At 39.7% G+C, this 13130-nt stretch overlaps 1 protein-coding gene across 13 annotated transcripts in view; it reads right to left on the reverse strand.

Annotated features, from left to right (window-relative positions):
- Positions 1-4746: 4746 nt before the first annotated feature.
- Positions 4747-13130, reverse strand: part of ELOVL6 (ELOVL fatty acid elongase 6) — a 184280-nt gene continuing 175896 nt past the window's right edge. For all 13 annotated transcript variants that reach the window (XM_084625353.1, XM_084625354.1, XM_084625350.1 and 10 more), the window contains one exon: positions 4747-10800. In XM_084625353.1, the coding sequence (XP_084481479.1) occupies positions 10376-10800 (425 nt within the window). In that variant the 3' untranslated portion in view covers positions 4747-10375. The remainder of the gene's footprint in view (positions 10801-13130) is intronic.

A 13130-nucleotide genomic window follows, 5' to 3' on the forward strand; every position in this document is an offset into this window, starting at 1 on the left:
ACAATCAAGATATTTACACTTAAAATAGTACTTGTTGGGCATCTGAATTGTTTTACTTTCATGTTTTTAAAGTTGTGAATAATCCTATTATATATCTTAATTTTACTAATTACTATTAAATAATTAATACCATTAACCATACTTAATAGTAACACATGTTTGTGGTAGGATATATATATATATCTTGGCATTAATGTGGGCCAGAGACAGCGGGGAAAGTAAGCCGGGACAGTCCGGTATGGCGTACTGGCAAGAGCTGGTACACCACCCACCGTACTGGCTTCTCCAGGCTGGCGATTTAAAGGGTCTGGGGCTCCTGGCAGTGGCCGGAGCCCAGGGCCCTTTAAATCGCTGCCAGAGCCCCACTGCCGGAGCCCCGGGGTAGGGGCGGCAGCCGGGTGTCCCCTGCGCTCCGTCGGTGATTTAAAGGGCCCGGGGCTTTAAAGGCCCCACCCTTTCTGGTTGAGGCCTCGCCCCCCTGCTCAGGACTCTGGCTTACCCGTAAATCCTTTAAATTACTTTCACCCCTGGCCAGAGAGGCCAGTTAACCTCTCTGGCTGTACATGGAGGGTGCGCCAGGCCTACCCAAAGAGGAGTCCTATCTGGAGAGGAGCAGGATGGGTGTGTTGAAGGCAGGAGGCCTGGAGCAGAAGGGGGCTTTAGAAAGAAGCACTGTGGTCTCTCCCCTGAATTTGAGAGACCAGGAGTGTCAAGAAGGAAGCCGGGGCAGGGAGAGTTGGCCCTGGGATCTGCTGCTGAGTAGCAAAGTTTGGCAAGATACCAGGAGAAAGCTAGAGCAGCCTGTGGGGGTGCAGCAGGCTCCCAGTGGTGAGCCCTGATAATACAGCAGGAGGTGGACTTCTAGGGAGAAAGCCCTGGGAGGCTATCAGTGGGGGAACACAAGGATCAAAGGTCAAGCCCATGGAGGGCTGAAGTGGGTTTAAGTTTATCCTTTTGACTTGGGATTTATTAGGGGATTCTGGGGGAGCCCTGTGCGTCCTGGCCCTGAAAGAAGGGTGAATGTGGAGAGGCTGTCAGCAAGGCCTGTTGACAGTCTTGATAGGAAGAAGTCCAGGATAGTGGCAACAAGGAATCTGGCAGAGTGACTCTTAATTGCCTGTCTGGCAACCCTGGGCTGGAGGTAGGGTTGCCATCTGTCCAGGTTTTCCCAGGAGTGCCCCTTTGTTCCGCTAGCTGTCTCAGGAAATCTGTGAGGGACTTAGATGTCCAATTTTATGGTCTTAAAATAATGCCAGATGTACCTCAGAGGTGGCAACCGTAGTTGGTGCCCAAGGTGGGTCTGAGATCGCCTGTCAACCACTGCAAAGGTGGTGTAAAGCCCTGATATAAAGGGCTATGTATGGACTGTTGGAAGTCCTGAGAAAAAGGTACATGAACCCCTGGGCTGAAAATCGAGGCAATGGAATGGACACTTTGTATTTTTGCTGAACTTTGTTCCCCCAGAAGGGATGGGACCTAGCTGGGCCAGGGGTTTGAAGGAGCGGGAGCTGAGTCATGAGAAAAGGAAGAAAATTGCAGGGCCAGAGTGGCCATTGGTATGGGGTGCTAGATGAGGAGAGACTGGTATGCTCTATGGGGGCACACCTGCGGGGAGTACACCCTTCTAAAATGTTAGTTACTGAAGAAAATGTATTTGATGCACACATTTCAGACTTTACTCTTTAGAGTGATAGGCCCTAACTACATATTAATCACATGGAATGAAATGTTTATGTCTGTCAAAATGTTTATGTCTGTCAAAATATTTGGAGAGTCAGTTTTGATCTATTGCACAGAAAAACTGGCTGGATTTATCTTAGCATTTTTCAGACATGATTTTGGTAAATTATGACATTTTGGTGGTGGTGTAATCTAAAGGATACTTTTCTAGTCAATGTTATGCAGGATTATCACATTAACTTTATTCTACAAAATCTTATTGAAATAAGGTAGAGGGGAAATGGGGGTTGTATTTGTACAGTAAGTGTAATATTGTTTCATATTGCATAAAGAGAGTTTGGACTGGAGTCTGATCTCATTTACATTGACATAATCCTGGAATAACTCCATTAAATTCAGTGAAGCTACTCTGGATTTGTTCACATTACTAATAGCCAGAGTGTCCGCAGTATGTAGCATGTAGAAATAGTTGGCTTTTCTACCCAATGGAGTAGTTGCTACTGAATAAAGTCACTTATTTAATGCACCATGGGTTTCAATAGAACTTTGCCTAATTATCAGTCTACTTAGGCGTTCTGCATAATACTGACATAATATGACATAGTTTCTGTTCAAGAAGGCTAAGAAGGTTGCTGCTGCGCCTGAGGGGACAAAAACCACATTCCACTTGGGAAAATGTCCTGTGCTATTTGTACTATTAATTAAGACTAATCATTAAACAAACAGACAAAAGCTAAGCTATAAGGGATACATTTTCCATTTGTGATGAGGGAATTAATTCCGTCAGCAAGAATAGGCGCTGTATTTTGTATTGAATAGTCTGCATACTGCTTTGAAAATGGACCCCATAAATCTGATGAGTTTACAAAAGCAAGGGAATGCAGAGTGGCTCTATGGTTTGACCAAGGGATGATCTTGCTCCAGCTTTAACTCTTGCTAGCCATTTCCAAACAAATGGTCAAATGAATGCTTTGCCGAGGTGTGTGAGCTTCTGGGTATAGATTATGAAATATCCTTTTTGTCAAAAGATTAAACTCCAAGTGGTTTGCCTGAGCATTTTATACAGCACTGTACATCTAACTGCCTAGTGAGCCTTTTGTTCTTTCTAGTTTTGCTTCCTGTAGAGCCTCAGGATTTCTGCTTCCAGATGGCCCACTGATGTAGTCTTGTTCTCAGAAAAAGCGCCCAATGGCCCACTTTTTGGCTCTGCATCTGGCTTAGGTTTAGGTTTGACTTCAAGATTCAGGTTCAAGGCTGAATGAAGTCAAGAGTTCAGGGTTATTGACACTGAGATCTCAGAGGTGGTGGTGGCCTCTGATGGTGAAAAACATAACAGGTTAGCCATTCTCCAGGTGGGTTTTCTCCATTTTTGGCAGAAAATCTGTATGTGACCAAGAAAATAAGACCCAACTGGTTTTGGCTCTAAAGCTGTTGGGAAGAATAAACACAGAGGTATTCAAGTATGAACCTACCCTGCCTTCCCAAATTCCAAGGGGCTTAGATAAGGGTTCTCATTTTGGCCCATCTCTACTGTTGATCCATTTCCTAAGGGCCTCTTACATACCACACAGGCTGCAGTACTTGGCCACAGCATAGTGTGTTAAGAGCAGAATATAATCATCCCTTTTCCCCCTCTTTTAAGGACACTATGTGAGATTTTGTTAGCACATAAATATTGTCTTGAGGCAGTAGTTTCTTGTATATAATCAACATAAAATTAAACACATTGCTGGCTTGAATTTTCATACACAGAAGTCCAAGTCTTTAGAAGTCCAAGTGACAAAAGCATTACTAAGGACACCTGGTTTCTATTCCTGGGTCTGTCACTGACCTGCTGGGTGACCTTGGGCACATCGCTTCACTGCTCTATGTCTCAGTTTCCACATCTGTGAAATGGGGACAACAATGCTTACCTTCCATTGTAAGGTACTTTGAGAACGGTGGCTGAGAAGCACTATAAGAGCTAAGTATGCTTATTTTCCAGCAAAATAATAGGCTTGTACATTAAAAGTTTAGCATAATTAGTTAAATTAAGTATGACTTTGATTTAACTGCAAATTTTTAAAAACATGTATGTTTTTGTTGATGTAGGGTTATGGAAGAATGTGTTCATGTTTTGGTAGTGGCGTGTGTCAATGGTAATGTAGATTGTGATTCACACTACAGAGGCCTGGAACAAGCAATGTTGTGTTTAATGTTTTGTTAAAAAGAGAAGCATTGTTCCAAACTGGACCACTGTGGGAGGCTGTTTATTGAAACTCTTATATGGTAGGCCAGCAGTTCTCTTCTGATGATGGGTGGGGTAGGAAGAATAAACTAGGGGGTGTGTAGGGACTAATGAAGTTGTGGGAAGACCACTGGAACTGTCAGCGTGGCTGAGTAAATTGTTCGATGGTTAAAGAAATCCTTGTAAAGGGGTTTAAAGGGCACATGGAGGTTGGGAAGAACTCCATACAGAAAGGAGAGACCTGCTCAGAAAACTTCAGCAGAAGTTACTGTGATTCTTTCAGTCCTATGAAAGCAATGGGGTGTACAGTTTCTCAAAGGACTGATTCTGTGTCTATGCATTCCACCCCTCCATTCAGAGTGCAACAGGGCCAGTCTTAGACCAAATGCCACCCCAGGCGAGGAGCGTCTTTGATGCCCCCCTCCCTCCATTTGTTTAACTTTTGAATATAGACTACCGGAAACATTTTACTTCAAACATTCTATTTTCCCTTTTGTTGCTAACAACAAAAACAGCACCCCGATCCTGGCTCCCCAAGTGGTCGCCTGGGTCACTTGCCCCTAAATCCACCCTTTAGTATAATATAAACATGATGGATGGAGCTTTTCTAAAGTTAAAATCAAAAGATTATGATCCTTTTGAAATCCATTACCAGTAAGAATAAAGACGCGCGTGTGTGTATGTGTATAAAAATCATAGTAGGGGCGGGGCATGAAGTGAGATACAATAGGAACACCATAGTTTGATGGCCAAAGAATTGCCTATGTCACCCTATAACCGCACATAATAGAGTTATTACCCCAAGAGATAATATAAGAAAATAAAACACAGAAAAATAATTTATTTTGAGCCAAAAGTTAAAATTTTATTTTGAATAGCAATATCCCTCCCAAAAAATAAAATTCCTTTTATGTAGTGAAATATCCATTTGAAAATGGCAAAATAAAGCTATTTCTCTTATTATTCTCTCCTAGTTATTGTACACATTTAATCTGATCTGAATAGCAATCTATCTTGAGGTTTAATACTCCAAGAAGCCAAAGGTGTAGTGGCTTTTGAGAAAGCAGAAAAGTCAATCAGAGGTGTGGCGTGGGTGGGTTTGTTTTTTGGCAGATGGGCCTATTTGAAGCTGCCCAGGATTAGCAAGAAGTGGGACTTCTTAGGAATATCATTTATGTAAGGGGAATACTGCTGTATGTCCAATAGCAAAGAGATTCAAACACATCGACTTGGCAAAATGCAGCATTCCACTGAGATATTGAAATTTTAGGAAAGGCCCATTACCTCCCAAGCTGCAGAACTCACTCTGCAAAGCTGATCTAACTTGGGTTGGCATAGCTGGTTATCTTGAAACCTGCTAGGTGGTTTTGGCTCCCTTCGGTGCTGATCCTGCAACTAATTCCAAGTGGGTAAAGATCTCTCTGCCCATGTACAGCCACAGTGACTTTGGTGGAGCTCTGCATGGGCATGTATCCAGTTGCAGGATCTGGGCCTTTTGTCTTTAATTAAATGAACATAAGATGTATAGAAATAAAATAATAGAAAAATATGGAAGATTTCTCCTTATAATTTCTGCAGTTCATTTAGGGAGGGTAATGTGACTAAGGATTAATGACTTTTGTGTCTTCATGGCCTGGTGCTGAGCATCTTCAACACCCATTGTACTTAGCAGGATTTAGGTCTTTTATCACCTTGTAGGACTGGACTCTAAAGGCCTGAACCAAAGCCCACTGAAGTCAATGGATGTCTTTCCATCCACTTCAGTGGGCTTCAAATCAGGCCCTGAACGAGAGAGACATCACACCAGTGTTGGAGTTCATCATCATCCATTCAAATTGCTTCCTCTATCAAAGCCAGTTTATTACTATACATAAAGTATACTTATATTTATTTGTATATAAATATATTATACTGTTTTAAGTGGTTCTGAAATACAGGACAGAAAGCAAACAATTAATTTGTTTTGATACATCACATTGCACTAACATACTGGCACCTGCCCAGAAAGGCTGCTGTTTTCATAGTCACAATCATTTGTGTTTTACAGTCTGTTACGTAAAACTGATTAGCTGAATACAGGAGGAGTTTAGCTCACTTAAGTGTTTGTCAACTAACATATTCTCCCAAGACTTTATTTTATGAGAGAGAACAAACATACTGAAATCAAGTCTTTAGGGTCACAAGCTAAAACAAATCATAGAACAATTCTGAAGTTATCAAACACTTGAGTGGGACCAAGGAACCACTGTGCAATTAACTACTCAACAAAATGTGTAGGGACAGACCATTTCACCAAAGCATTTTCCACCAGCCACAGTAGTATAAGCTACATAGGATAGATACAACCCATTTACATTAGACTCATTTTTAGAAAGATTGCTAATCCACATTTTAACCTCTCACATCTAATATCCTAATTTTAACACCAACCTGCACCCTGATTTGTAAATGGCTTTTATCAGTAACTATCATCTCTTGGAAAACAGGACAGGACTGCCTTGTCATATCTACCGTAACATACATTCTAATCCATGATTCCAACTACTCAGGTTGCTTGTTGACTGTATTCCATTTGCATCGCTGTGTCCTTATTTTGTAAGGTAAATGCAGTTGCTAGTTTACTGTGACATTCTCCCGGTGGGCTCCATAGGAGTAGTTCTCCTTTGCATCCAGTCGCTTTTATGCGCTATCTGGGAGATCGGACACAAATCACTTGTGACTCTGATGTACAAATGTTTGTAAGCATGGGTTATTTTCCCACAGGCACAACTTAAAGAGTTTTCAGACTTACCCTGCTTTTTGACATTTTTATTAACTAGTTGAAAATATTTTCTTTAAATAGTCACTATACAATATCACTGCTTAGCAAGAACAAAATTCTGCTCTTAGCTGCATGAGTGTAAATCTAGAGTAACTCCATTGACTCCAGTGAAATTATACTGGATTTATACTTGTGTAAATTAGAACGGAATTTGGCTCCAGTGGGCTGAATTCATAATTGGTGTAACTTCCTTGACTTCAGAAGGCCAAATAAATCCCATGAACTGCTGCCAACTGTCATTATTTTATCCTAGGTTTACAATACTTAGTGTTTTTCTTACAGTCTGAGCTCCTGGAGTCATGTGACTACAAGAGAATCTTAGCTTTCATTGAAAAAAGATAAGTCTCTAGTCCTCATGTTTGTAGAGTAGAGATTGAGACTGTGACCCCCCCAAGGCTCCAAATGATGAAGGCAAAGAAAAAGAAACCATCACTTATTATTTTTAAATTATGATTTTTAGCGTCTGACTCGTGAATTTTGAACAGTTTGAATTGGATGTGTGGTTTTTAAAAAATAAAAACAAAGATTTTTGTATTTGGACTTAATCTAATTTAAAGGAATTGAGACTATCACATCTGAATCCAGTGAAACTTCATCTGTCAAAATTCTACTGTACAGTACTGCAATATAAATAGGACATAAGTAAATGAGTCCATGGTATGGCATCAGATAAAGCAAATGACAGTTCAGTCTTCACTACTGTTCCTAGGCTAGCTTTAATCTAGCTAGCATGGGTATGCCTACCCATGCTATACTCGCAACTTCATTTTCTGAGTAGATGTACTCATAGTGGAGTAAGGTACTACCCCCTGAGTTAAATTCTGGTTTTGTTTAAGTCAATGGCAAAGCTCCCAGGATTTGAATCTCGCCCTGTATGTTTAAATACAGTATCATTTGTTTTTCACCTTGACAAATTAAACAAAATGTGTAAAATGCTGTATATTTTTTGAAAATACTGCACAGAAATAATTGTTTTAAAAAAGTCTACTGTATTATTTCCCCTCTGTTAAACCACTGAGATTAGCCCACAATACTTTACCTACCTGTGGTCTAGCTTCTTATTTGTAATGTTTACTGAGGCTTTAAATAAACATAAAATAAATTAAAATGAATGCAATTTTTCCCCGTTACTCAGATAAAAGAAGTGGCATTATAGGGTGAAAATGTTAGCCTCATTCAAGTCAATGGCAAACTCCCATTGATTTCAGTGGAGTCAGGATTTCACCCCTAATTTCAAAAGACATGTGGATCACTTTCACCTCCTTTTTATTTCAGCCTGCATAGAAATGATTAGAGACCACAGAAACACAGAACTGAACATCTGAACAGCACAATCCTTGGCTTCTGTTGCTTCTGATGCTTCTGTTCTGACTGAATTCAAGTTTAATTTTGCCTTTTTCATCCTTAATTATTTTGCTTCTCTTCAGTTACTGCTACCTTTCAGCCCAGGGAAAAATGAAGCAGGAGAAAACAGCTTATTGTGCATTATAATTATCTGCTTCCAAATCTGTGAAATACCATCGTTTACACCTTTAATTGGTTTTGTCTAATAGCTCCTATACAGTAGTTCTATAATTTAAGTTCATGTCATCTTCATTACTGAATATCACATTTTGCTGTTGGTTGTGTACGGTAAAATAAGGCCAGAACATCAATAACCTACATAACACACATGTAAACTTGTTTTTCTGCTTGTTATAGTTATGGGTAGGCCCCCAAGGACTTTCTGATTCTTTTAAAAGCATTCACATAATACGGAATGTAACTTTATTTTTTTTCTTCTTCACATAATGAGACACTGAAAGCCCTTGTCATCTCTAATAGGATATTACGCAGCTCTGGTTTTATGAATGTCAGCACAATTAAAGCCAAAATAATAATAAAATAATAATAATAATACTTTGTACTGTACAATCTCAAATTAAAGCAAGAGAGATAATGACAACTTTTGCATTAGCCAGAAAATGTGACTCTTCCAAGAGACTTTTTTCTTGTTGACAAGTCACATAACGTGTATATGGGTGTAGCTGTGTATATTCTATGCAGAACAGCAACCCCTATTCTGTTCATCTAGTTCTTCTAATTGTTTAGTTAAACTACCGAACTGATACAATTTAGAATACTACATTAACACATTTAACATCAAGTTTACATACTTGCTTTTTTAAATACTAGGAACTTGTACACATTTTATTTGGCTTTGTAAGGACTGAAATATTACAGATAATGCAATCTACTTTTCTTTGAAAGAATATGGCTCTTATCAACTAACTCTCTCTGGGGTTCAGAGTGAAATACCTTTTCTTCTATCTGTAGCTGATTTGAGAACAGGATGTCTTCTTAAGTGGTCAGCAGGATGCTACAGTACAGATTGTTCTTAATTAAGGATAATTCTCTCCGGACATTAGACTTAAGCTGTTGCAGCAAAATTATTTCATTTAGACTAATTTTTCTATACAAGTCTCAAGAAAAACTATTCCAAGTATGTTTTGTTGTAATATCTCCACATGACCAGAGGAGGGCACTTTAAACATCTTTGCACTGCTCATGAAGCAAATGCAGAAACACAGTGTAACCCAATGTCACATACAGTCCTGCCGAATGCTATTAAGGTTGCAGATATCTTTTTCTGAAGTTCACAAAAATATAAAATATGTACTGTACCACAGGGCTCTATTTTGTAGATAGAGAGAGTGCCTATCTCTAGCTATCTAGATTTTCTTTTGATTCCTCCCCATTTTCATTTTCTTCAACTTATATTATACTGCTGATTAATCTGAGACTCACAGATAATTGTTAAAAATATTTTGGGGTTCTCTCCCTTACCCTCCCTACCCACTGCTCTGTTGCTAGCCCGAGGTAATTTAACAGAGATTGATTTAACCCTCTGTCTTATTCTACTGCAGAAATTCCTTGACTTTGATTGGAAAATGCACTTGGAAAAAGCACTCTCTGAGATATGATATGTATTGCAACAGCACATCTCATCACATTAAAATCTTGTAAAATTACTGCTCCTCTCTGCCTGCTCAAAGCATTGATGTTGCATACCAGATCTGCATACACAGCATAGTACAGAGTGGGGAAATCAATCTTTTAGCTACTAAATTCACTACTGCAATGGAATTCAATGACTTTCCATAACAAACATTCAAGATAGCTATTCATTTTTCACTTTGGGGCTAAACACGTCAACCCTTTAGGATGAAGTTTTAATTTTGTAACTGCACTGGTATCATAGATACAAACAGTTTGCTCTCTGCTTTGTTTTGTTCAAATTTAATGCAGAAAAAAGATTAGAAAGGATATAGAAATAATTTGTTTTTAATAAAAGTCTTTCTTCCATCTTTGGGGAAGAACAACGCTTATTTTTTCTCCCACAAAATGTTATTTTCTTTCCTTTTTCAGAGCTGACAGGTACAAGAAGGAAGATGTCTTTCCTCAGCAGTCCTTTGAGATGGAGTAGAATTCAATGAGTCCTCACCATGATAGGATCATAAACTTACTGGTTTAAACCAACCTAGCTGTCCCTAAGCTGCCAAGTTTTAGCTGCACCATTCATGTTTCCTTGTGCCATTTTCTTTTGTTTGTTTTTATTTTGTTTTTCTTGATGACCCTGAGCTATGGCTTCTGTCTTGTTTATACCACTAGTCAGCCTTCCTTGCTTTTCTGGTTTTGCCGATGTATGCCTCAAAGAAGAAATGGCAGAATAACACGAAGTAGCTGAGGTACATGAGAGAAGACCAGATGATGTTCTGAACGTGGGAGTGGCACTGCCCCTGTTGCATCCAGGAGAAGACCAGGTAATTAACTACACAACCAATCAACATCTGAGTGATCTGTGATAAGGTGATGAACATGGCAAACTTGCGTGAGACTCTGAAGCCAGCAGCCCGCAAGGCATAGTAAGAGTACATAACGGCATGGACCCCATAGTTCATGGTCATAAACCAGCCACCACCAGCCACCATGTCCTTGTAAGAGTACCAAGAATAAAGCAGCACCGTAATGTGGTGGTACCAGTGCAGGAAGATGAGCTTCTGTTTCCTAAGAATAATGAATATTGTATCTCCTGTAAGAGAGAAGACGGGGGGAGGGGGGGGAAAATATCAGAAACAAATCAAACTACTTTATAATTCTTATGTTCTGCCAGGTTTAAAATGGTGGGAAGTTATTTAGATTGTAGTGTTTTGATGAAAACCTCGGATCTAAACACCCCATAACTTTACTGGAGTTTAGAAACTACTTCTGTATGTATGTCCAGAGTCAGATTTTACAAGTGTCCCTTTGTCCTTATGATAGGAAACAAAAACTCCAGGTCCAAACACTGTCTGTACTGGGGGGGGGGGGGGGTCTTTGTTTGAAAAGAACATAGGATCCAATCTTTGTTGCATGGGTAACTGCTATTTTAAAATGCTACTGCTTAATTCAGAGACATTCTCTGCTCAAGAGGCAATCTGTGAAAGTCTCTCATAAGCATTGTATTTTTGACTTGTGTTTTTACGTTTTGAGCACAAGCAATGTCCATTGGTCTGATGCAACTTCAGGAAGCACTGGTATTTAACAGACACCGGGAAACCACGTTGAACAAACCAAAAGCTAATGATAGTAAGGGAAGACTGACGATGTGTTGTCCCTGAGGTTATAAGGCAGAAAATTCAAGTCAACATTTTCAAACCTAGGTGCCTAAAATTAGACTCCTAATCCTATATTTAGGCACATGAAAGAAAGTATCTGATTTTCCAACCCCTGCTCACATGAAAGTCAATGAGAGTGGTAGCTGCTCAGGTGCCTAAATAGGGATTTAGATGCCCAAATTTAGACATCCCTACCCCCCAGGTTTGAAAATTCCAATCACAGAGCGCAAAGATTTTATATCACTGGATCCTGGCATATAGGACAAAGTGAAGAAAACTCCTTATGGACCCATCCTCTCCTGTGTCTGTTTGCTGGTGGAGTTACAGTAGGGTGAGAGATGAATCAGGCTCTGTGGAGTTACACAATGCAGTGACAGTCACGAGTGACTGAGGGAAGAGTTTGTGCCATTGCGTTTTCACCAATATATATCTAGTCACCTGTGGCACTCAGCGTTAATATAAATAGGAACAGGAGGGACTATACTAAAAATGTTTTTGTAGCAAAGTTCTGTGTCTATGTAACTATTAAGAAATCTGTTTAATGTACATGTCTTCAGAGTTTATATAAAGAATATTGTGACTTGAGCAAACTATTGTCAAATCGTTCACTGCTGATCTACACAAAGGTCATTAACAAACAAAGAAAGTGAGTCTCTCTGCAAGAGAGGTTTAGGTTTTTCTGCTTTAGGTTTTTCCCTCCATGCAAGCAGGATTTTTTGAACATAACTGCCAGAATTGTTAAAGGGACTGTACTGATTGGGGCGGGGAGAGGTGGAGAGAATATAACATAAAACAATGAGTACAGTCACGTTTTTCAAAATGATTAGTGACTTTGAGTCCTCAGTTTTTTGGCTGCCCAACTTGGGACATAGGCAATGGGGCTGATTTTCAGGAGTAGGTGCTCAGCAATTTAGTTTAATAAGGTCCATTTAAGATGCCTCAAAAACCTGAGCCAAATCACTAATTACTTTTGAGAATCTTGATTGCACCTTCCACTGACACTTCACTCAGAGCTCGCACCCAACCAGGCCTGAGGTTTTGAAAAGTTTCTGGGACTTTTTTCTCCTATTGGTTGTCATTTCCCCACATTTCTGCACTTCCTGGTTGTGGCTTGACTAAAAGTACTAAATAATGGAAATCATAAAAAGAAAAGTCCTGTGCTGTTTCTAGCCAAACTGAAGCAGGAAGTACCAGACATCTCAAGGGAGAGCCTGCTCTCATGAGAGTTTGAACTCATTTTTTAAGACTCAGGTCAATAAACTCTGTTCTCAGTAGCTCCATTAATGGCAATGGAGTCATTCTGGATTGACTGACTAGTGTGACAGCATCGGGCTCAACAGGCTCAAACAGTCTGAAAAAGTATCTGAATGCTTGAGACTTATACAAATCAACCTGAAACAGCTGCATTCCCTTATTACTATGCAAAATGCTACTGTATATGTAACCTGTACCACTGGAGAGGGAGTGCAAGTGTGAACACTTCCTGGTTTTAGAGAGAAAACGAGGTAATTTTGAAATACCTCATATCCCTTTCCTCCAAATGCTCATGCTATTGCTGCAGAAAGATATTTTAGTCTTCTTCCCCTTACTGTTTCTTTCCTCTCTTCCTGCTGTTTGCCACTACTGCACTGATCTTCATTATTTTATTTATATGCATATGCTCTTATTATACACAGTGATTTATGGGGGGGAAGTGTCAAGCATGAAGCACAAAGTGTGTTTATAGGTGCATATATCCTTGAAGAATCCAAAAGACGAACGTTAG

Source organism: Lepidochelys olivacea (genome assembly GCF_965140295.1).
Source record: "Lepidochelys olivacea isolate rLepOli2 genome assembly, chromosome: 4".
Lineage (NCBI taxonomy): Eukaryota > Metazoa > Chordata > Testudines > Cheloniidae > Lepidochelys > Lepidochelys olivacea.